Raw genomic sequence first — 23,188 nt, 5'->3', positions numbered from 1 at the left:
TGTGCTATCAAGTGAAAGGAAAATCCATAAACACTTTTCGATATCAAATTTCGCTTGCTTCCTGGAAGCCGCAAAGCCAACTGCTTGGCTTGCCTGTGGCCATCTTTTGGGAATTGGAAATCACATGCTTCCCCACATGCCACACGATGCATTAAGTTTCTCATGAGTTTATTTTTTTTGTGCCCCAGAGCGACAGTTTTTCACCCCTTTCGCCCTCGCACACACATGCCTGCACCCAGACGTTGGCTGTCAAATTAATGCGGCGCTTTATGCGCCCCGTGGCGCCTCGTTGTGTGCCTTGCTCCGCTTTTTTGGGTCCACATTTTTTGACTCTGACTAAATTAAAATTAAAGCAGCAGCTGCCAGTAGCGGCTTAACTGGCTACTGTCTGGCCTGGCGATTTACCGTCTCAATAACACATTGGCTGCCAGGCCAAGAAGATCAAAAGGCGGTCAAAACTTTTCCATTTTCCTTCATTCATTCGTTCGTCCCAGTGCGGACAATTTGAATGAGGCGCGCAAATTGAATAAAAGACCATTGCCACAGATCAAGCTGAAAAACTGCTGGCTGTGATAAAATCATCAGCTTTCATCCATGCTCATTCCATGGTTTCCCTTTTCTCATTCTGCAAGTTTTTTATAGTCCGTCCATTCTACGTGGAGCGAGCCGGATTGGATTGGTAAGTGGAGGCCAGCTAGGCGAGGCGGAAGGGAAGCTGCAAATAAATTTTTATTGCACGAACGAATTCAATAAAATGCGGAGAAGAGGAATGATGGCCAAAGAGACGGGGAATAATAGAACTAGAGGCAAACCGGGATTGAGATTGTTCGCTCCTTAATTAAATAATTTGGTTTTTGTTGCGGAACAAAGATGGTTGTAAAGGATTTTTGTTTTCGTGTTGTTGTTGAGCGTGAAGTGTGCAATTTGACAGAATTTGTTTAAATGTGACGAAAAAAGAAGGAAAACAACAACAGCAACAAAGCAGGCGATCAAACCGATTTTAAATCCATCGCAAAGCAAAATTTAAAGGTCTTCAAATATTTATTAGGCCTAAAAGTGAAAAGCGTGTAAAAACAGAAGAAGAAACCCAAACCAAACCAAGCAGGAGCAAGCAAAAACTGCAAAAGACAGTGGAACAAGAGTAGTTTTCCACCCTCCACACACGAACTGTTACACAGCATCCGTTGGGCACATTAAAAGCCATGAGTTCGCAGTATTCCAATGTGGAGAACCTGTCGCCGCAAAAGATACGGCAGGTGATGAGGGAGCTGCAAGAGATGGAAACCACTCCGCCGGAGGGCATTAAAGTGCTAATAAACGAGAGCGATGTCACCGATATACAGGCCTTGATCGACGGACCAGCGGGCACACCGTACGCCGTTGGCATCTTCCGCGTCAAGCTGACACTCAGCAAAGATTTCCCACAAACGCCGCCAAAGGCATATTTCTTAACCAAAATCTTTCACCCAAATGTGGCGAGCAACGGCGAGATTTGCGTCAACACACTGAAGAAGGACTGGAAGCCGGATCTGGGTATCAAACACATACTGCTTACCATTAAATGCCTGCTGATTGTGCCCAATCCGGAGTCTGCACTCAACGAGGAGGCTGGCAAGATGCTGCTCGAACGATACGATGACTACTCGCAGAGAGCGCGCATGATGACGGAGATCCATGCCCAGCCCGCCAAGTGCGGTGTTAGCGCTGCGAGCGATGCCAAAGATGATGATGGACCCTCAACTAAGAAGCATGCGGACCTGGACAAGAAGCTGCAGGACAAGAAAAAGGAGAAGTTGCTCAAGGAGAAGAAGCGTATGTTGAAGAGGTTATGAGAGGCATAAGTGGAGTTAAAGCATCTACTTACTTCAGGCGCAGGAGGAACAGTTGCAGGAACACGGATACGGCTTCGGCTTCGGGGGAAACACCAAGAGAAACCGAGACGAAAGCGTCCCAATTAATTTATGTAGTCGTCTTTTTTAACAATCACGCGCCATCCTAGCATAATTTATGAAATTAGTTTAAACATAATGCAGAAATAAAACAGTGTCATCGCCCAAGAACCAGTAGACATCTCTATGTCTCTATAAATCATCACTAAACTCTTCCTTACCTACCCTTCGAAATCAAATCCAATCAGAACGAGATCATTAATCATTTCAGCAAATAAATTCTGTCCTAGAATGGTTTTTATTTCGCCGATTTTTTAATGGATATTCTTTTGATCTTTTTTTTAACCATATGACATTCGTAAGTTTTAATTTTTATCAGCTGTCCTTAGCTTAAGAAACAAAAGGGATGCAAGGGAGTAAGCAATGGACATCTGCGTATTTTTTCTTCAAGTGAATGTTATTCAAGGGAAGTACTCAAAGTCAAGTTTAATGTTTCAGAGTCCATTTTTGTAATAGTTTATTATACAATTTGGTAAATCATTTATGCAAATACCACATAAATTTAATGTATTTCTTTATGAAAAATATCATTTACTATTTTTTATTCATTGCATCGTGTGCCAGTTGGAATATCGCAACGGTTAGAAAAGCATTTGCTGCTGATTACCGGCAATTATCCAATCAGCCACGTACGAGCTCATTTTGCATTGCCGGTTCTGACCGGAATATTCATATCCAGCAACTCCAGCATACATACATTAAACGCAATTTATGTAAATTGTGTGCCGTCATTTGCACTAAGCTAAAAATGGTACAGTGCCGGCCGGGCCGACACCCGGGTCAGAGACGGTAATAGAGGGGCGTAACCGGAGTGGGCATTACATTAAATCAAATTTGAATGCATTGAGCAGGGTTATGTGTCCGCAAACACAATGGATGCCATAGAATCGAGACGGGACGGGGAAAGGGAATGGGAATGAGGGCATGTGTGTGTGCGAATTGAATTTAATTTTATGCATTTGCAGTATCAACGCATAAATTATGATAAAAGGCATAAAATATGTACAGTGTGGGAGAGAGTGAGCCTAAGCGGAAGTCCAAGTAAATTATGCTGATGGCCGGGAGGAGAGTGGGCCTCGAGAGAGAGGTCAGAGCCCATTCAGAGCTGACTAAATTTATGCAGCAACAATGGCAAAGATCATAGCCCGACACAGATGCTCACTGAATTAGCTTTCGCAAATATTTATGGCCCTCTGAAAGGCGAAAAGAAGAGCAGTTTACGTAAATGTTTGCCACCTGCCACCTGTTCACAGTTTTCGTATGCGAAAAAGAGGGAACGGGAGAGCAGGAATGCCGGAAGGTGCAAACGGGGGATCGAGATGGCAGAAAGCAGCTAATCCGACTGAGCGGCAATTGGGGACACATGTAGACAGGTGCTGTCGTTGCTCCCTAGCTCCTGCTCCCTCATCACCTTTGAAACTCATTTGGGGCAAAAGCTGACAAGTCCGAGGCGGACACGACTTAGCCAGAGTCGACTGCTAATTGAACAGACGGTCATCTGGTCACAGGGCATGCCAGCAGAGCATTCCTTGGGTATTCCTTCTTTTATTAATATGTCCCCAGCCTGCTGTCTGAGACTAGACACAGAAATAAAACGGACAGGGATGGGCAGGGAAGGCACAGCGACAAGCGAAATGCAAACTAATTGAAAACACTTCAAAGGACATCAATATCAAAAGCATAGACAGCGAGACCGAAGGATACAGATAGAGGAAGAGCGAGAGACACCAAGAAATGGAGACAACCCGTCTTTCAGCCATCCAGCATCCAGCATCTAGCAGATGTCAAACGAACAAATCGAAAAATTGTCCAAGGTCCGCAGAATGTACAACACAAAAAGAAAAGGGAAAATGTACAGGGAACGGGAATGAATTGCTCAAACATTCGCCCTCGGTTGGCCTCCCAGACTCAGACACAATCAAATCAGAGCTATGCCAAAATTAAAAATATTTTCGCATTCTCCCAAATAAATATATCCCTCAATGGAGGCACTTTTCCGCAGCAGTTTCCATTTTCAGCTGCCCTTCGAGTCAACTATGACCTCTGAGCATGTCACATACATTCACTCAAACGGGAGAGCATCATCTACTCGTTCTCTCACTCGTATGATATTCAGCTTTTGCGCAAACGAAACGGTCCGGTTGGGGACTTGTAGTTTCAGTTTCAGGTGGACGCCGGACCCACCCGACATGCAACAATAAGTGGATAAAATCCTTTTCATTTTACCCCAGTGTGTCCGGCTTGCTACAAAATCAATTTACAACGGAAGCTTACTTACATAACCCCCCCGAGACACATAATCCTGTTTATACGAGTATGTGCAGATGATTCGAAGCGGACCCTCTAGCCCAGCATCGGCCCCTTTTCCAACCCAATCGCCACTGCATATTGGAGCTGTCTCGGGCCGGGTCTCAGGTCTCAGGTCTGTGTTTTCCTTGGGCATTTCACAAAATATCACAGGTAACTGTCTAAGGACAATGTCATCACATCCTTCGGTTCAACTTTGTCGTTGCTGTGGTCGGAACTTTTGCATATCGGTCGGTCACATTGTCCTCTGGGGCAGCACGTGTCTACCTACTTCTTCCGTATCTTTCTCCGTGTTCAACCCACCTCCCTCCCGTTCTGTTCATTGTGTGTGTGTGTGTGCGTAAAGGCTCCGATTGCACTTTATAATACGGTTATGCCTCCAGGCATTTATTTGCCTTAGTTAGATTTTGTTTGTTGGAAAAATTTCATAAATATTTACTAGCTGCCAGCTGCAGTTACAGCTATTGTTCCCTTACGTGCAGAAGTTGCAGTGCTCTTGGCACCTGAACCGAATAAAGTCCCAATTTGTCCGTGTGCACGACACGTATGCGACGTAGTGAATAGAAAGCTGATTTTGTTGTGCGTTACGACATTTAATTACGAATCATCCCCCCACAACAGGCTGATGACCATCGTTGCGTATGTGAGATTTATATCAGCCTTTCACGAGCGATTTGCTGCATGCGAAGAGCAGAAATGAATAAATATTTCATGCCAGCTTTCCCCATTGGGTCAAACTAGACTCCCGCTTGAATGCATTGCAGCCAAAGCTGCTTCGAGGCTTTATAATCCTCTGCTTGAAATTCAATTACGTTAATATTTTACGATTGATTTAGTTTCTTGAGTTGAGACTTAAGTCGCACCGAATTGACAGAACTGCAATGTATTATAAACCTTGAAGTGAGGCTTTTAATACACGAGCATGTACTTAGTTGGATCGATACGGATTTACAGACTACAACTTAGCCGAACATTTTCCAAAATGCTAAAAGCCATATTTAAAATTCTGCACTGGAACCCATAGAAGGCCATTAGATAAGTATCGAAAGCCATCATAAAATTATAAAATATAAAATCAATGCATTTTGGAAAACCTTTCGGGAGTCAAACAGATTACGAAAAGGGGAACTTTTATGGCTTATCAAAAGTTGAGTGCTGGCCAACAGAAATATCATTAAATAAATTGAGAGCGAGAGCTGTCAGAATTGCATTTCAAATACAAATAACGCAACGAGTAACTCTGATTTCAGGCTTGGCTGCAATGTAAAACTGATGGCAAAGTAAACTGTGGCTCATAATCGTAGTCTTCCTCGTAAGTTGCTCTCTATTAACTGAGCCAGAAGTTGAATATGTAAAATGATTATGTCTACGCCAGCGGCGGGCGACTCACAGACTGACTGGCGGATGTAGATTAAAGACACCAAAAGCCACTCAAAGTCAACTGAATGGGTTGGCAGAGAGAGAGGGGGAGAGAGAGAAGGAGTAAAGTTGGATGGGCACTCGAAAGTTTTTTAAAGTTTTGTGCAACAATGAGATCCTTATTCGGCTCCTTCTGCACCTTTCATCCTGCTCCTGCTCCTGCTCCTGCTGCTGCAGTCAAAGTTGGCTGGCAACATTGCGCCAATTCAATTGATTTGCCTCCGAAGTGCAATGCGTTTTTGAGCGCTGTGCAAATAAAACTAATGCAATGTGTGCCCCGAGAACTTGGTTAAGTGATTGCATCCCTCTCACTCTATCTTTCTCCTACTCTCTCCCTATGCTGCTAATCAAATTCAATGGATATTTTTTCTTTAATTAAACTGATTGGTATTTCGGTTTCTGGCTAACCAGTTGGATGTTTGGTTTCTGGTTACTGGATTATTCTCCTTGCTAAGCTTTAAACTCGCAAAGTTGAGACTAGCCAGATGTGGGAGGACTAGAATTTATTAGCCTCCGTTTTCCAACACATTTTTATTGGCATTTTCCGTTTGCGTAACAAGTTTTGGCTAATTTATTACAATCGACTCGTCGTAAATTGCGAAAACGAGTCGCTTCCTCATTCCTACTCGTCTCCGTGCCCTTGCCTCCACTCAGTCCATGTCCTTGTCCGGCTGCTGTCCGCCGAGCAATGAGCATGTTAATGCTGAAATTTATGCTCTGCAAACAACTCACGAATTTCATTTATTTTTCACACTCAAGAGCGCTGCCCAGAGAGATTTCAACTTGAAGCTTTCTGCATAATCTCGCTTAATTAGCTCCAATTGTCACTGTCATAAAGCGCATCCTCCCGAGACACTTAAGCGCCCAATTTGCAAATAAGTCAGTCAGCTTGGCAGGTGTTCGCCGCTCCACCAACTCCAGCCCCCGTCGTAGCCTCTCACGAATTTTCTTAGCTCATTGGCAAATTAATTAGCTGTCAATTTGCTGAAAAGTTTCCCCCCATTGGGTGGGCAGCGGTTGCCCAAGTTTAATTGCGTTTTTGTGCTTGAAGTGTTGGGACCTCGGAAGCTCATTATGTTCCACTTTGAGGAGTCTTATTTGAACTGACAACCCATATACCCAACAGCCGCCACATGAATCAAACCGTAGAACTAACAACACCCGAAAACAAATGCAAAAACCCAACCCACCCTACCATGCTAACGAGATCCTAAAGAGCTGACAATGTCGTTGGCGGCATTCGAGTTTATTGAAGCGTTATGAAATCTTGAAAAGCGAACAATTTTATTTGTCTTACATCCAGCAGGAGCAGCATGAATGTCAGCCACGCTAACACGCTGTATGTGGGAAGGTGTTGGGGTTTACAAATCGTTGCGTTGTGGGAATAAAACATCTGTCTCCATGGGGTTACATGCATAGCTGCAGAGCAGAGCACAGCATGGAAATGTGTCGCTAAGAGTTGAACATCATCAAAAACCAAATGCAATGGTTGTTGTTGTTTTCTTTTCAAAGTTTTGGTTAAAATTAAGATGTCGATGATGGGACTATAGTACATAAAACTCATAATTATAAATATTCAATTATTTTATTTATTAATTTTCTGTTGATATTAAGCAGAAAGAAAAAACTTTGTAACACAACTAAAATAAGCCCTGAGATCTATAACGTACAACCGTATCTACATTTATAGGTAGACTAGAACCTAAGTATTTATGAACTGCTGAATCAGAGGTCTCGGGAGTAGAAAAACTTTCCGAAACACTTGCTTCACTTGAGAAAGATTTTTCAATTAAACTTTACCCTGTCGGCACACTCAATCTTCACCTGTAGCTGTGGCCGTGGGTGTGGTGCTGGAAAGTGAACCTATTTAAGTGCTTCGCCTCGCATAAATATGCACATACTAATGCTGGTTTTTGTTGGCAACTCCTACTACTACTCCTACTGCTACTTCTGCTCCGACTCCCACTCGTATATAAACGTATTTACGACACGTGCTAACTTTGATTGTCTTTGCCAGTGGATACCCATGGGGCTGGCGGGGTGTGGTGTGTGCATGGGTAGTATATGTACTTCTATATAGATACTGTCAATGGTGACTGGCAACTATCTCACGTTTTGTTCCTGGCGATAAATCAGACGCCCTTGCACTCGGTCGGTCGGTCGGTCGGTCGGTCGGTCGGTTCGGAGCGACTTGGCCTTCTTCTGGCCAACTTAAGTAACGCAATCAGCGAGAGTGCTTTTTCCAATTTCTCCATGGCTGATGCTGGCTGTCGCTATCGTTACTATTACCTTATTTTGCCCTCTCTCTCACACTCTCTGTATCATTTCGTTTTGCTTTTGTTGAAGGAACAAAATTGCATTTAAAATAAAACACAAATCCAATTCATTGACCAGCTGTAGGCAAATTGAGTTATTTAATTTTCCCCGACAATTATACGAGCTGCTGCGAACAATGAGCTGCAAATTGGTTCATTGCACAACGCTTTTGTTCCCTCGTATAATAATAAGAGCAATCATAGCCATTAGCCAACTTGCTTATGCGCTCTTGTTAATTAGTGCAATAGAACGCAATGCATAAATCTATCTACATTGCACATGTATATAGAACTCGTGGATGGAAAAATGCAGGCTGCTACTCTCGATTGAATGTTGCATAAATAATGGCAACGAATTTCTTGCCGACTTCCATAGCCAGTTACCACTTCCTCTCTGGCGACAACATCCGCTGCAAAATCGCAAGTGTGCATTTCCGTTTGTTGCATATTGCTAAAAGCATATCACTCCTCAATTGACAATAAGAAATGAAATTTGCTGACAGCACAAATGGTGAGTGCGGGAGGGGTGGGGCATACAGTGCCTCATTTGCAATGCCATCAAAAATGTATGAATTTGTTGATTTGACGGAAGCAAATATTTGGAAGCGGATGTGTGAGTGTGTGTGTGTGTGTGTGTGTGTCTGTGTGTTGTTGTCCTGCAGAGCATCTGGAAAATGTGTATTCTATTGCTTGGCCAGATGCAAACATTCAACATGCATAAAGCAATCGATTGCATCGCCTTTGGGACGACAACGACGGCTTCACTGGCTCATTGATCATCGGCTGCCAGGGGCCTCGGGCACAACCGATTTCTCCATCCTCATTGGCAATTAGTTTATGCTGGCAACGACACAGCATTACCATCCCATCCAAAGGCATTAGTGTTTGCATATCAGCGTTATCACCGCCCCGTGGCATAGCCGAAAATTGTATGCACAGTTCAATGGATCTTGGCCCCTGCAGGCAAATGCAATTTGGTGTCGTGTCGGGTGCAGCGCGTGCCCAATCTTCAATGTGGTATACTCCAATCGGACATTAAATCCATATGTTCACCATGATGCCGAGCCGAAAAAACAATTTAAAAACGAAAGAAAGAAACCCGTTTTGGTGAAAGATAGTGCCGCGTTGTAGTTGTATGCGTTCTGGTGACGCCGCTGCATCCGCCTAATGAGGCTAATGTAGAGTCATGTGTGTACGAGTACGTGTATCTATGGCTGTATGTGTCGGTAACTGTTTTTGAATGAGTATGTTGTGTTTGTGTGTGTTCGTGTGTGTGGGGGGCATGCACGCAGACACTCTAAAAATGGCTGCCTGCATGCTGCTCAACTAAGCATATCGACGTCAATAAATCATCCAATAATGCGCTGATGCTGATGCAGTGCAGGGCGCAAATGGCGCTGCCTGGCTGCCTGGCTGGCTGCTTGTTGTTGGTGTATGGTTGGATGCTGGATTCTGGATACAGTACACTAGATGCTGGAACCATGTCTTTTGCCATTTCCGTAGTTACATACGATACGCTCTTTCTTTTTGCTCCACAATCCCCGCTCCTTGTTGAGTGCTTTTTAACTTGATGCTGTGGCGGAGCCTGTGACTGTGGCTAAGGCTGATGCCGATGCTGATGCTGATGCTCAGACTGGTTGCTTCGTAGCACTTATGTTTGCAGATTGTCAGCATAAAATGCGAGCAAAGAGAGCATTTCACAGATTGAATTTTATTCGGTTGCGGTTATTGCAGCCATTACGAGTACTGTGCCGCGGACCCCAGTGGAGCGGGGTCGAGTGCATGCATCAATTTACTAGATGAAGCTTATGTGCTGCGATGGCAGACTTGCCGTTGATTCCTCTCTCGCACTGCAAAGTGCCTGCCATTTGTTCGGATGAATTTCGCTGGCGTCAATGTTGTTTTCCCAGAACACATGCCGCACCAGCTTCAACCTCCCACCAAGCACCATCCACCCGTCACTGGCAAAGTTCATTAAGTTTCATTTGTTTTTTGCCGTGCGGGGCATGCAAACGCCCAACTACTTAGCAACTTATCTTCGCCCTGCCTCCCCCCACAAACACACACTGCAGCTGGGTGGAGCTCGAGTGCTCGACGTTGGGGGGTGGCAGTGTCAGCTAATCATTTTATCGTTAACGCCCCATTGCATCAACTTGCGTGGGGTATGCCGCTCCTGGCCCGCTTAGCTTAGTCGTGTGAAAAATAGTTTCGCTATGCCAGCCCGACTGACAATCTTCATAGATTTGATGAAATTGCTGCTGATGTTGCCATTGCGCTTGCAGCATTAATGCGATTTTAATGCTCTGATTTGATTGAAGCCAATTGACAGCTTGCTCTCGTGGCCTGGCATCCTGCTATCCAGCATCCCGCCACCCACTTCCCGCTCTTCGCTTCCTGACGACAAGCGAAAGGAAGTCGCATTCTCATTAAAGGCACGTAGAGGCTCGGTGCTCCTTATATCTACCATCTACCATCTCGCATACCTGGGAAACTTTAAAGCTGACTAAGGGATTTTATCGGCTAACATACCAGTTCGTTTATTGCATAAATAAATTCCTTTGTTTACTCTTTTCCAATCGTTAAATTGATTAAGTATAAAATTACTGAGTCCTTTGTCAGATATTTAATATCTTCATTATAAATATTTAACAATTCTACAGACTCCCACACATTTTATTGAGTCCTGCCAATCAATATTTGCCAGTTGCCTCTGCACTTTGTGCAGATTGACACCTGTGGTGCGGCACCAGGACTCTGGTCTGTCTCTGGTCTCCGGCAACGGACAGCAGAACGTTTAATTAGACTAATTAAAACCTGACAACGAGCACTGCATTAATAAGCTGAAATCTGCAGCTGCAATGTCTGGGTGCCACATCGAGCTGCACAGCATTAACTGCACATCGTTCACCGTCGCCTGCCGAGTGCAGAGGCAACGTTTATGCAAATCAGAGCCACGTCTTGTGCAGTCTGTACTTAAATGCGACTGTACATTACGTCTTTGATTTGAAGGCACAAATTGTCAATATTATATTGGATGGTGTGGTCCTGGCCTGGCATGGAGACAGTTAGCCGCCTTGTCCTTGTCTTGCAATTAACGCAATAATTGTCCTTCGGCGTATGACTCCCTCTCGAGTGTTTCGTTTTTAATTTGACATGCAAATAATGCCTGAGTAATTACATACATATTTTATGCAAATTATTAGCATGCATGGGCAATGAGTGCACTCCCAGGGTAAAGGATAATCATGCCCTGAATGGGGCTGCTGCCGTTTCGGAGGCTGCTGCTGGAGGGCGCTTTGTATATTTTATACAAAAGAGTTTCTGCTTTTAAAAATATTGCGACTCGTTTCAATTTCTTAAAATTTGCATTTCTGCCTTTGATAACACTTTTTTCTGTTGTATTTCTTTGGCTGTCTCTCGGTCTGTCGCTCTGTGCGCTCTTTCTATTGACATGGGACTGTGTCCAGTGTCCAGCAGTGGCTAGGAGCTAGAAGCCAGTCCAGGCCAAGTCAAGCCGTCCCATTCGTTCGGCAGAGTAAGTAGCCAGTGCCCGAGAGAGTCCTGAGGGGGGGCGGCTGTGAATTTCCGTTTCCGGTGGCATGCGACACGCTTTGCAAGAGCACTCAAGCGCAAAAAGTGCCTTTCAACTTATTTTCCTGTTTCTATTTCGCCATCTTCAGTGTCCTGCTGCGTCTTCCGATGGCTCTGCGAGAGTCCCTTTTGTCTCGTCTTTTTTTCTGATTAGATTTTTATTCTCATGAATTTTCATTTCCGTTCCTGCATTTTTTATTCGTATACTTACGTCCGGCGATTCATCAGTGCTCGTTGAATTCCTTCGAGTTGTGTCGATAAACAACGAGCAAAGAGCAAAGTAAATAAATAACAACTCTTCGGCCCGGCCATTGAGAATATATATCCGTATCTGTATCTGTTGTGTATTTCCCTCAGTATCTGTAAGCGCTTCTATATCTGTTCTGTATCTGCGTCTCTCCGTTTGTTATACGTATTCCCCGACGTGCGATTTAATGCACATTTCAAATTACCGGCCAGTTGTTGACCTGATTACAAATCAGCTCCCTCCGGCGCTGCTCAGCCCACATTGGACCACAATCCTCATCCCTTTTGCCCAGTTTTCGTAACTATCTATTCATTTAGCGGCTCCTTAATTAAACCAGACACTTTTTTCCCTTGCACTGTTGCGATAATGATTTTGTGGGCAATATTATAATAATATTGATTATGTAAACGCCAAAGGGAGAGAGTGGACCTGAACTGGACGGGGGTGTGTCAGGAATTTACTACACTACACCCAATCTGGGCACAATGTTTATTGAACCGAAATTAATTAGGGATTTTAAAGGGCAAGGTAAAAGCATACTTTGTCATGCCACAGACATATTTATGGCCATGAGGGGCATGAATGGCAAAGGTGCATAAAATAGTTTTTCATTTAAAAGTTTCATCAAATTATGTCGGCATTAAGTTTGTTTGGAGAAAAAGATACAAGAAAAAATAAGTCTTTGTGTTGCATAAAGCAAATGCAAAAGTCAAGATAAAATATGACAATTAACTTCATATCATTGCCATAACTCTCTCTCTAATGGATATAAATGATTGTAAATTAACTTAGATTTACTTACGTGTCTTTGACTAAAGAAAATATCGTACCCAGTCTCGTGGTGTAACGTTATGCACTCGCAAAATTCATTAGACATTCATAAATGATTTCAATTTGAATATTTCCATGTTCTCGTACAGTCAATTGGCTGTGTTTCCAGTTGAATTGGTTTCCATATACCCCGGGCAATTGAGACGACAAGCAGATACGACATCGTCGACAGCAACGATGACAACTGCATACAAAGCGAAAGAACTCACATGGAACTGGGAGCAGGGAACTGGGAACTGGGAACCGATCAACGTTGAATGAGCAAAAACAAAAGGCTGAATAGAGGAAAGAAAAGGTCTCGTCGTAAAGGGAAAAGTTGGACTGAATGTTTGAAAAAAAGCTGGAACAAATTAACAAGTCTTAGTTTGGGTTGGACGAGCGTTCCGGCCAAGCGTGAAGATACCCCAGTGAGGCGGCACCATTGCGCACTCAAAACAGCCCAACAGGCCATTGCGTAAAGACAGTGAAAGCTGGGGAGGAACGCTTTAATTCCATTGAATGCTTAACCGAGGACTAAGCGACTGCAACAAAGGCTTTGTGTTAAATAGTTGAACGGTGCAAGGAATTATAATGAATCCAACACCTCACATGTTGCACACGGGTAGAAGTGTGGTAGAAGCAGAACGGGAATGGGAAGACGGGGATGATAAACCTGTGATAATTCAAATAATCATGGAGTTGGTCTTGCAGACAGTCAGCCACAGCCACATAGCAGCAGCATCCGGCATTCGCACTCGTATCCGCATCCTGCCAGAGGGAACCAGAGCCACAGCCAGAGCCAGAGCCAGCCAGTCAGGCAGGCAATGCAAAAGCACTTTATTTAAGTGAGTCCCACATGAATTGCACTTGGCTGTGCGTCTGGCTGTCTCTCTGTCTGTCTGTCGGTCTGGGCTGGCTGTATGTCTGTCTCCCCTGACTGTTTGTATTTGTAACACTTCTTTGCATTTTTTATGTTCTGTCTTTATAAAGCATGCACCCACCCAGTCAGCCCTTTGGCGGGCGTGCCCCCATCATGCCGGCATCAAGTGCCTTTGGCAGCAGCTGTTTGGCATTTCTGCGGCAGTGGATGTGGCTACTGAATGTGGATGAGGATGTGGCTGTGGCTACGGCTTTGGCTTCTGATTCAGCTCCGTCCTCGACTATGGCGGTCCGCATCTACTCATTATGTTAAGTTAGCTCATCCTTTTGCATTTTCCTTTGGCTGTGCTGCTGCTGCTGTTTGCTTCGACCCAACCCTTTTCATGACTTAAAGCGATTGCTTTTCTACTAAAGTTACAACCAGAGGGCGCATTAAATATGTTCTAATCAAATCAGATTTATGCCTACACATATTTTCGTGCTTGTGCCGAAAACATTTTACCATTTCTTTCAGGCATAAATCACAAGGATGTCAACGACCAGAGCAGGCTCAGAGGCCAAGAGTTTTCCCTGTCATTTCGTATTAAAACAGTTGCAGCAATTTATAGCTAGCACATGCAATGCAATGCGAGTGCAACTAAAGCCATTTACCTTTAGTAATTTCAGAATTTTAATTAAAGGCACTGGCCAGGCAGGCGGCAGTCAGTAGGCGGCAGGCAACTGCATTTCAATCTACGACCTCGGATGGGAGCGAAAGCACCCAGAGACACAGTTGGGCGCTATGTGCAAATGCATCAAAGGACATTTGCATTTGCCCGGCATTTGGAGATAATGTCCTGCGTAGTGGAGGCCAACCGAACTGGACTATCTCTGGCATACATATATGGGCGGCCAGGGCCAGGGCAAGTGCTGGGACGAGGACGTTATTAAATGCAAGTGCATCAGGCGCAGGGTTCGGGATCGGGCTCGGGCCCGAGCTGTGGTTGCCTAACGTCCTGTCCTGCTGGCTGTGCCATGTCCTGCATGTGTTTGTGTGTGTCCTGTGTGGGTGTGCGGGCTTCCTGTGTGCATTACAACTACATTGGAACAAGTGTGCTGCTTGTACTACTAACCTCTTGCAATTTTGGGTTTTGAATTTGCTTAAATTGCATTATTGTCGTTGTTGTTGGAACTGAAGCTGGAGCTGGGAGCTGGGAGCTGTGGCAAGCGCGTTGGTTGTTGCTGTTGCTGCTGCCTTTACTGTTACTCGAAGAGCCCCCGAGCTGATTGCCCTGCATTGTGTTTGCTGCTCAAATTTATCCCTTTGCAATTTTGTGCTTATTTGTTGCAGACTTGCCTGCCTTGCAGCTTTAACTAATTGAAATCGATTTTGAGACGAACGCTGGGAGAGGGAGAGCAGCGAGGGACCAAGTTTCCTTTGCCACTGCCTGACGTCTCCTGTCTCCTGTCCCTTGTCTCTCGTCTGATGGCATCGGGAATCATGTCAGCGTTAAGCCTAAATACTACACCCCAAAGTGCATGTCGTGCGTGCGGTTTGCAGAATCGATTTTTGGACTTCCGGAGCCATCCTTATGCACCCTTCTGCACCTCCTAATAAAACTTGCATGCGCCTTAAGTGCACTCCAACTTTCAAACGGCTGAACAAACTGTCTTCTGGCTTATGGCTGCGGTCTGTATTTTCATGCTTAATTAGATGGCAATCGGACCCACAGAGCGTAAGAGTCCCCACTGCATGCCATCCCATCCAATCCCATTCCATAATTATTATGCACAGAGGCAACAGAACGGCAGCCTGCACAATGGCAGCATGCAAACATGCAGCCAATTACCGTTTTGATTACGCCCTGTCTCCCATCTCTCTCCTTAACTCTTTGCCGGCAAACGCCCTTAAATTTGCTCAATCCCTAACCAGTTCGATAGGAGAATTGGAAACTTTGCAAATGGCTGGCTGCATGTTAATTAGTAAAAGTTTTGTGCTTGGCTTAGAATCGACTCACCTGGGGCTACACCTACGAGTAACTGGCACAGCGCAGAGCCTTTAGCTATTGTTAACCAATAAATATGATCGAAACAAGTTTTACATTCTTCGCCCACTCGACTGTTGTTGAACGACTTTAGAACAACTTCTGGAAGCAATTTTAGACTGCAAACAAGTGATAAATGCCAAGTGCCAAATAGTATTTGTAGCCGCCTAAGGGAGTTGTCTAAAAGTAAAAGTCGCAGATTATGGCAGCAGCTAGAACTATAGTAAGTACATGTAATAAATGAGTAACCATATTATTATCACAGCGTTGACTATTCATCAGCCATTTTCCACTAATCATAACAATTGTGAAGTTAGTTCAATTCAATTCCGATTGTCTCTTCCTGTTGCGTGGCTATTACTCCGTGTGCGTGGCTGAAAGTTGCACTTCCCTTTAGGGTGAACTAAATATTTGCCTTCTAACTCTTTGGTAATCCCATTAGTTTGGCTTTGTCTGGCAGCTGTGTGTCAGTCTGCCATATACAGCGCAAATGTTACCTCACCGACAGGACTTTGAAAAAGTTGCCAACATTTGTGAAAATTGACAAAGTTTGAAGTCAGGCAACAAACATATGGAAAACAGAGCAGCGTCATCCCATCCCATGCCATTCCATGACATCCCATGCCATGCCATGCATGTTTAATGCTGCCTCCAACTGCGTTGCGTGTTTTTGTCTCTATCTGTAGCTGTGTTTGTGTGGGTTTGTGTTCTGTGAGTGTGTGCATGCTTTGTCAAAGGCATCTTGTGGTTGCGTTTACCTAGGGAAATTGCAGCCACATTGTGGCGGCCATCGCCAACTCCAACTTGCACTGATTGCCTAACTGACGTGCGTTCCATCTGCTGTCCTAGCTGGTACTTGGATTGGCATTGGGTTCGGGGTGCGGGGACTGACGACTGGGTCGGTTTGTCTGGATGGCGACCGCTGGCTTGTGGTTAGTCTGCAGTGCTTTTGATTGATTTGGTTTGCTCTCATTTGCTTGCATAAATATTTTCCCAGCTCCAAACAGGGGAAACGGAAATCAATAGAGTTTGGAAACCATAGGACCTGGCAGCAGCATAAGTAGAATATTCGGTCACCCTAGCAGCTTGGCATTTGGAAATTTGGTTTTAATGAAATTACCAGGATTTGATTTTGTTTATTTTTACACATCTTTTATTTAATTAATTTGCAGCTATTTGGATTTTGGCTTGCGCCGCATCCCATCTCCATCACCACCAACACATCTACACATACATACATATTGATTCAGATGTACTATGCATATACGTATGTATGTGTGTATGTATACACATAAATGTTTACCTATGGTAGCAATACAATTTTATTGTTGATTATCTACTTTTTAATTAAATTCCATAAATATTACAATAATTTTTGCCCAATAAATGCAGTAACAGATTTGCGTCAGTTTCATCAATCAGTTGAAATGAATGGAAAGCCCTTTCCGGCAAACCAAATGACATCGAAAAAAAGAAATATATTTATTTTTGTGTCTGCAAAACACTATTTGAGGAGTGCTCTTTGCTCTTGAGAGCGGGAGAGTGTCAATCCAGTTATCCGCTGTTCATTAACCCGACATGTTTTTTACATCAGCTGGTAATTCAGAACAATTTAATTTATCACAACAAATTGAATTACACATATATGTATGTATTTATGTATGAATATAGGTGTAAACACGTGTACTTGTGTATATGTATGTATGTAGATGGATTGGTATCTAGTATGTATAAATGTGGGTATATTTCTAGCTAGCAAATGCACCGGCACTCGCCCCCACTCAATATCAATATCAATATCAATATCGATATTGATTTAAATATAACATCAGTGGTGAATCTTTAGTGAATGATAATCGGTAATCAGTAGTCAGTTAATCAGTTATAGTTAGTTATACTCGTAGATCAGCTATAGCCTAGATATAGTCTTTAATTTGCTCGAGTGTGCGAGAACTTTGGGTGCCTGCTTAATGCCTATTATACACTTAATGAACAACACTTAAGACTTGGCTAAATGCATTTAAATGCCACAATTTGTATCTCTTTATGTGTGTACTCGTGCGTGTTCGTGTCTGCTGGGTGTTCGTTTTAGTTAACGCCACCATTTAGCGGTGTACTTATTATACGTGTATCGTGTATTCTTGTCGCTCCTGCTCCTTCTTCTCGTGATACCTAGGGGGCGCAGGGCTGGTTAGTTATTTGCGTTTCAAGTGCGGGGTAGGTAGACGCTACGGGCATGCAATACAAGCTACAGTCAAGCACTGGGAGCAGCAATTCAATTCATTTCGCGTCAGTTGTATAGTTTACCTTGCCAGCAGTGAGGTCAACTCCTCGCGGTCCATCTTGGCCAGTTGCGCGTCCCCGGTGCTCTCCATGACGCGCTGCACCTCCAGGTCCAGGGCGCGCTGCTCTCGTTCGCACTCGCTCTGGTCCTGGCTGGGGAACTCGCGGCCATCGTGGAAGCCAGCGGGCGGACGAAACCCTCCCGACCGATCCACTCCGGCCCCAGCCATGGCTGCTATAGAGGCGGCCAGCGAGGCAGCCGTCTCCGCATCGACCTCACTGTCTAAACTGCGGAAAGGGAAGAGACTTCGCGTAACTAAAAGTGGAATTGGATCGTCTATCTTCCTGCTAATTCTAGTTCGCTAATTCTTTGCTCTTTTGATCATGATCTTTATTTATTGCTTTTGATTGATTTGGATTGGTTAGGGTTTAGGTACCTGAACTACCTGTTGCTACTACCAGGGCACTTTCGTCGCTCCAACGTTTGGTTGCTGGGCTGTGCCGCGTGCTTGCGGCTGCGCTGGCCGGCGCTCCTCTTCTCGCCGGCCACTCCCACGCCCACACCCAGGCCAAGGACATGGCGCGGCGTATTGTGGCGCCGCTCGGGCGCCGGCGAGCCCTGGTCGTTGTTGGACTCGGTGCTGGAGTCGGGCCGGAACATATCTGCAAGATAGCATGGGTTGGGTGCGATCAAACGCCCATGAGCCCGTGCTCTATACGAACCTACGACGGCGCGGCCGTCACTGCTGCGCGAGGACTTGCAAGGAACTCGATAGGTGGGCATGTTCGAAAACTCGGTGCTGGGACTAATACTCGTGTCCGACTCTGACTCGGCCACCACTCCCACCGAGCTGCCGGCATTCTTGGCGCTGCGCCCCGCGCTCGACTTCTTCGAGTGGCCGGCCTGCGAGCCAGCCACAATGGTCATGGACTTGCTCAGCGTGGACTCTTCTAATCGGGGAGATACATGTACATAATTTGCAGGATAATCTTCAGGGCAGAGCTGGTTACCATCTGTGTTGTAGTAGCGCTGCTTGTGCCAGCTGGACTTGCTCTTCACGTGCCCAAAGCCGGAGGTGGGCAGCAGCGGATACGCGGTGGCATTCAGATTCTCACCCTCCGGGTGGCCGAACGTCTTGAATTGCATGGTGTAGTCGAGTGGAGTCTGTGCCGCCACGGCACGTGTGGGAGTCTTGGCCGGAGCCCCGGTGCGGCCTCCATTCACGCTGAACGTGGCATACGGCGAAATCTCGTACATTTCTACAGGAGGGAGTCATGATAAAGGGCAAGAAAAAACAAGGTTGATTGCCTGCCTTCACACGGGACACGTACACAGCACAGCCTACACCTCAATTGACTCTCGGACTCACCCGACTCGTTGCCCTTGTCCACAGTCTTCACCGGCGAAGCGCTGTACACCTGCTGGTTGCGCCGGTTCTCGTGCTCCTCCTTGTACTCGCCTGGCAGGGCACGACTCTCGTAGCCCTCGGCCATGGGTCCGCACAGAGTGCGTCGGTGCTTGATAGTCAAAGCTCTGCAGAGGTAAAGATACATTTATGACTCTTCGTTATGGCTTTAATTGAAAGATGAAGAAAGAAAGCCTGTCCCCCCGAATGACTCTTGAAGTAATCGCTAAAGCATTTTCTTTAGGCAGAAAACCAAACCTTAAAGCACAAAATGTATTATTATTTCGTTGCGGGTGAGAAAAAATCTCGTTAAAGCCCTGTCAGGACAGTTAATAAATCCTTAATTAACATTCGCAAGCAATTAAGAACCAGCGAACCCCAATGCGGGCCTCCCTAGGACTTCTTAGGCCAGTCGCTGTTCCCAATTGAATTCCCCAGTTGCTGGCACCCAGCCATGGGCCCATGGCCCTGGCGCTGGAGCACTTACATCGTTATGATGGAGACCGTGATGATGACGATGACAATTAGCGTCGAAAACCAATCACCGCTGGTGGGATTTGTTGCATTTATCAGATTGTTCATCAAATCGTTTTCCGATGGGAAAACCGAGGGTGGCGGTATGGTGATGCCGTCAATGCTCGTTGTGCTGAAATGATAATGCTCCGTAGTTTTGCCCGCATCGTTGGTGGCGGAGATGCGCAGCTGATACCACTTGGCTGGCAGAAAGTCGCAGAAGATTAAATTTTCACGATTTTCCTCGGCATTCGAAATATCCGATGTGACAACTGTCCAGCGTATGTCGCCTGCAGGTTGATGCCAGAGGTCAAACACACACCGACACGTACACAGACACACGGGAAATGGAATAAAGAGACAGAGAGAGAGAGAGAGAGAGAGAAACAAAGAGGAAATTATGCATCATACGCCACGGTGCACACGGCAGGGAATACGGAATAAATTTGATAAATATTTATGGGTACAAATGGCTGTAGATTGGTCAGTTAATTGAAAACAAAAATAATTATATTAACTGTATTTAATTTAATGGAAATCCATAAACAACGAGAGAGGCCAAGAAGCCCGAGCGCCCAAGCTGACGCCTGGATACTCTCAATTGTGCATAATATAATTTATTTACGTAATTGCATATCATACAGCCAATTGGCAATATAAATAAGCAGACAGCCAATTATGTTTGGTTCAATGGAGTTAATCCATCGATAGGTTATTCCACCCACTACAGCCACTACGATGATCGCGTATTCCCAATTCGTTGCTAATTTGCACTTACCCAACGGCCGATGCTCTATGGAAAAGTGATGAATGCCACAGCCCCCGTTGTGCCACGATGACAGCTTCAGATTCACGCACGTCGCATTGGTGGCAATTAGTTCGTTGCCATTTGGCGCCTGTGAGGCTGCAAAATACCAATCGAAATTGCAAAATAGAAAAGGGAGAGAATTGGACAGGGCATAAGTATTCAGGTTGACGGCTGCACCGTCAAGTGGCGCTTGCGGTCGGGCACTGAAATTTGCATTCAGTGGCGGACTCCTAGCGAACTTGGGGTATGAAGTTTCGTTAGTTTTTTGAACACACTCACCCTTGCCTTTGGTCCAGACATTAATTTCCTCACTGGACACACCAGAGCCGACCATATTATGTGCAGACATTTTTATAATGTACTGATTTCCGCACTTCAGGCTCGTAATCGTGTAGGCGTTGTTCTCCGGCAGCAGCTCGGTGCTGAACCAACTCTCGCCGGCCGTATGGTGGGAGATGCTGTAGCCCTGCAATGGCGCACCACCATCGTCTGGCGCGTCCCAGCTGACACGTATGCTGTCGGCGGAAGCGTACTGCACGATGATTTGTGGTGCGCCGGGCGGCTTCATCGCAATGACCTGATATTGGATTTCGTCACTGCCAAAGAGATTGTTCGCCGTACATGTATAATTTCCGGACAGGCTGCCTTCAACGCCTGGCAGACAGTCAGGGAAAAGGGGAAATGGAAAAATCGGTTATAAATGTTAATGCGAATACCGTTCAGGCTCTGCCACCCATTCACCCACTTACGGTGTATCTTCAGGTTGCCCTCATTGGTCACCTCATAGAAGGGACTGAAGGTGACGGGGCGGTCGCGGGTCAGCCAGCGTGCCCTCGGCGTGGGATTTCCCACAGCCAGGCACTCCAGCACTAGTCCCGTACCCACGGCCTTGCGCACCACCTGACCAAACGAGGCGATGCGTGCTGGCGCTGAAAAGCAGAGGACAGAGTACAGAGTACAGAGAGAGTGGACCACATCAGCCCATGGGCAAACAGTTAGGTGTGCGAAGTGTGCGAAATTAAAATGTTGCGGCTTTTGTGGCTTTTCCCTGGCTCACAGAATAAATGTCAATTTTTAATTAAAGCGAAAAGTTGCATGCTTTATATACGTATTTATGTATGTAGTATGTATGTGTAAACGAATACTGTATTTACCTCGCGTATTGGTGGCCTGGGCAACCACAGATGTGGGCTCGCCCTCGCCCACGGACGTGGATGCGGATACCCAGAATTCGTACATCTGATTCTCGGCGAGGCTGCGTGCCTCGAATGTCACCGGATACCCATTCTCGTCCACACGCACCATGTGGGCTGTACGAAAAGAAAAATTACATACAGACACACTGTCCGTGTTTGGACTACTCACTCTTGGCCTGGCCCTTGCGGCCCGCTTCCCGAGCATACACCGTGTAGTGGGAGATGATGCCATTGCGATTCTTCGGCGTTAGCCATGAAATCAAAATCGAATCTGCCGTCAGCGCTGCCGCCTTAATGGCCGCCGGTGCATCGGGCACATCGTCGTCCGTCTGGCAGTACAAGGGCTGACTGGCCAAGCCATCGCCGGTGGCCGTGTAAGCCAGAACCCTCAGCGAATAGTTGCTGGCCTTGTGCAGCGTATGCAGATAGGTTTCCAGATTCGAGGTGCGTTTGATCTCCAGCTTGGCAGGAAAGTCAACTAATCAAAGGGGAAGATAGAAAGGTATTTGAGGGGATTTATAATTAACTGCAGCTCTGGCAACCGTGAACTGTATATACTCATATATCCAGTTGACGACAATATTGATTTGATAAGATTTGATAAATCAGTGCCAAAACCAACAATTTGCAGTCTCATCAAGGGACTGGGGCGTTGCCATCGCACATTGAACTCCTCGCCAAAACCAATAAAGTCAAGCAACTAGCTGGCTCCACTTCCCTCTGACTCCTGACGCGGTCCGTGCTGGATGGATGGCTGCCTGGCTGGCTGGCTGGATGACTGACTGTCTGGATACATATCATATCTATTGCTGTTTGCACAGCGCTCTTGCACTGGCAATATCAACAAAATCAGCGTCATAAAGTGCCAACTGCAAACTCCCAGCCGCATTCACAGTCGCTGTATGCTGCCACGGAAACTGGCACTGGAACACTGGAACTACAGCTATGGCTGAAAATGCATGTACTCACTTTGATGCACAATTGGGCGATATAAGATTTTATATCCCTGTATAATGCCGCCATGGAATTGCAGCGGCGGCTCCTGCCACGAAATCTTCAGACTCTGCGAAGACAGGGCCGTGCAATTGACATTCTGTGGCGCTGCCTCGGGCACTGTAAGAGTAACACCCGGACACCCGGTTGTAGGACATAGATTGCATATCGAGCTCATTAGATATACGCACCTCCCTCGGCCGTGGTGCCGAAGATAGCCGCACTCCAAGGGCCCGAGCCGAAGCTGTTCAGGGCCCGCACGGTGACAGCATATCGGGTGTACTTCCGCAAACTCCGCAGCGTGGCCTTGGTGGTGGCCCAACCGCCGACAATCACTGACTTCAGGGAGTTATTCACGACGCTAATGTAATTGATATTCTGCTTTTCCTCGGTACAGTTCACCGTGTAGCCAATGAGTTCACCGTTCCAGGACTCTCGGGGCGGGATC

The 23,188-nt window shown here is 45.8% G+C and overlaps 2 protein-coding genes across 5 annotated transcripts in view; one reads left to right on the top strand and one right to left on the bottom strand.

Moving 5' to 3' along the window:
• Positions 1–1,174: 1,174 nt before the first annotated feature.
• On the top strand, positions 1,175–1,868 carry LOC117582875 (ubiquitin-conjugating enzyme E2 S-like). Its single transcript, XM_034270944.1, has one exon. It carries the CDS (start codon positions 1,203–1,205, stop codon positions 1,830–1,832), a length of 630 nt encoding a protein of 209 aa, XP_034126835.1. The 5' UTR covers positions 1,175–1,202; the 3' UTR covers positions 1,833–1,868.
• A 14,955-nt stretch (positions 1,869–16,823) lies between these two features.
• Positions 16,824–23,188, bottom strand: part of LOC117583289 (Down syndrome cell adhesion molecule-like protein Dscam2) — a 28,271-nt gene continuing 21,906 nt past the window's right edge. The window contains exons 21-34 of one of the 4 annotated variants that reach the window (XM_034271527.1): positions 22,932–23,187; positions 22,717–22,860; positions 21,917–22,225; positions 21,706–21,861; positions 21,301–21,480; positions 20,831–21,205; positions 20,522–20,647; positions 19,718–20,033; positions 19,195–19,358; positions 18,836–19,084; positions 18,548–18,775; positions 18,271–18,487; positions 17,849–18,112; positions 16,824–17,769 (exon numbers count right to left, since the gene is read on the bottom strand). In XM_034271527.1, coding sequence (XP_034127418.1) covers positions 17,748–17,769; positions 17,849–18,112; positions 18,271–18,487; positions 18,548–18,775; positions 18,836–19,084; positions 19,195–19,358; positions 19,718–20,033; positions 20,522–20,647; positions 20,831–21,205; positions 21,301–21,480; positions 21,706–21,861; positions 21,917–22,225; positions 22,717–22,860; positions 22,932–23,187 — 3,006 coding nt within the window. In that variant the 3' untranslated portion in view covers positions 16,824–17,747. Of the gene's footprint in view, positions 17,770–17,848; positions 18,113–18,261; positions 18,488–18,547; positions 18,776–18,835; positions 19,085–19,194; positions 19,359–19,717; positions 20,034–20,521; positions 20,648–20,830; positions 21,206–21,300; positions 21,481–21,705; positions 21,862–21,916; positions 22,226–22,716; positions 22,861–22,931; position 23,188 lie in introns of those variants that run through there. The other 3 variants (XM_034271526.1, XM_034271525.1, XM_034271528.1) reach the window with 3 other exon arrangements.

Source organism: Drosophila guanche, unplaced genomic scaffold (assembly GCF_900245975.1).
Source record: "Drosophila guanche unplaced genomic scaffold, DGUA_6, whole genome shotgun sequence".
Taxonomy (NCBI): Eukaryota; Metazoa; Arthropoda; class Insecta; order Diptera; family Drosophilidae; genus Drosophila; species Drosophila guanche.
The sequence above is the reverse complement of the archived record's forward strand: the minus strand, read 5'-3'. Positions and strand labels throughout refer to the sequence as shown.

Coding starts and splice junctions, on each gene's coding strand:
- LOC117582875 (XM_034270944.1), top strand. CDS start 1,203: ATGAGTTCGCAGTATTCCAATGTGGAGAACCTGTCGCCGCAAAAGATA.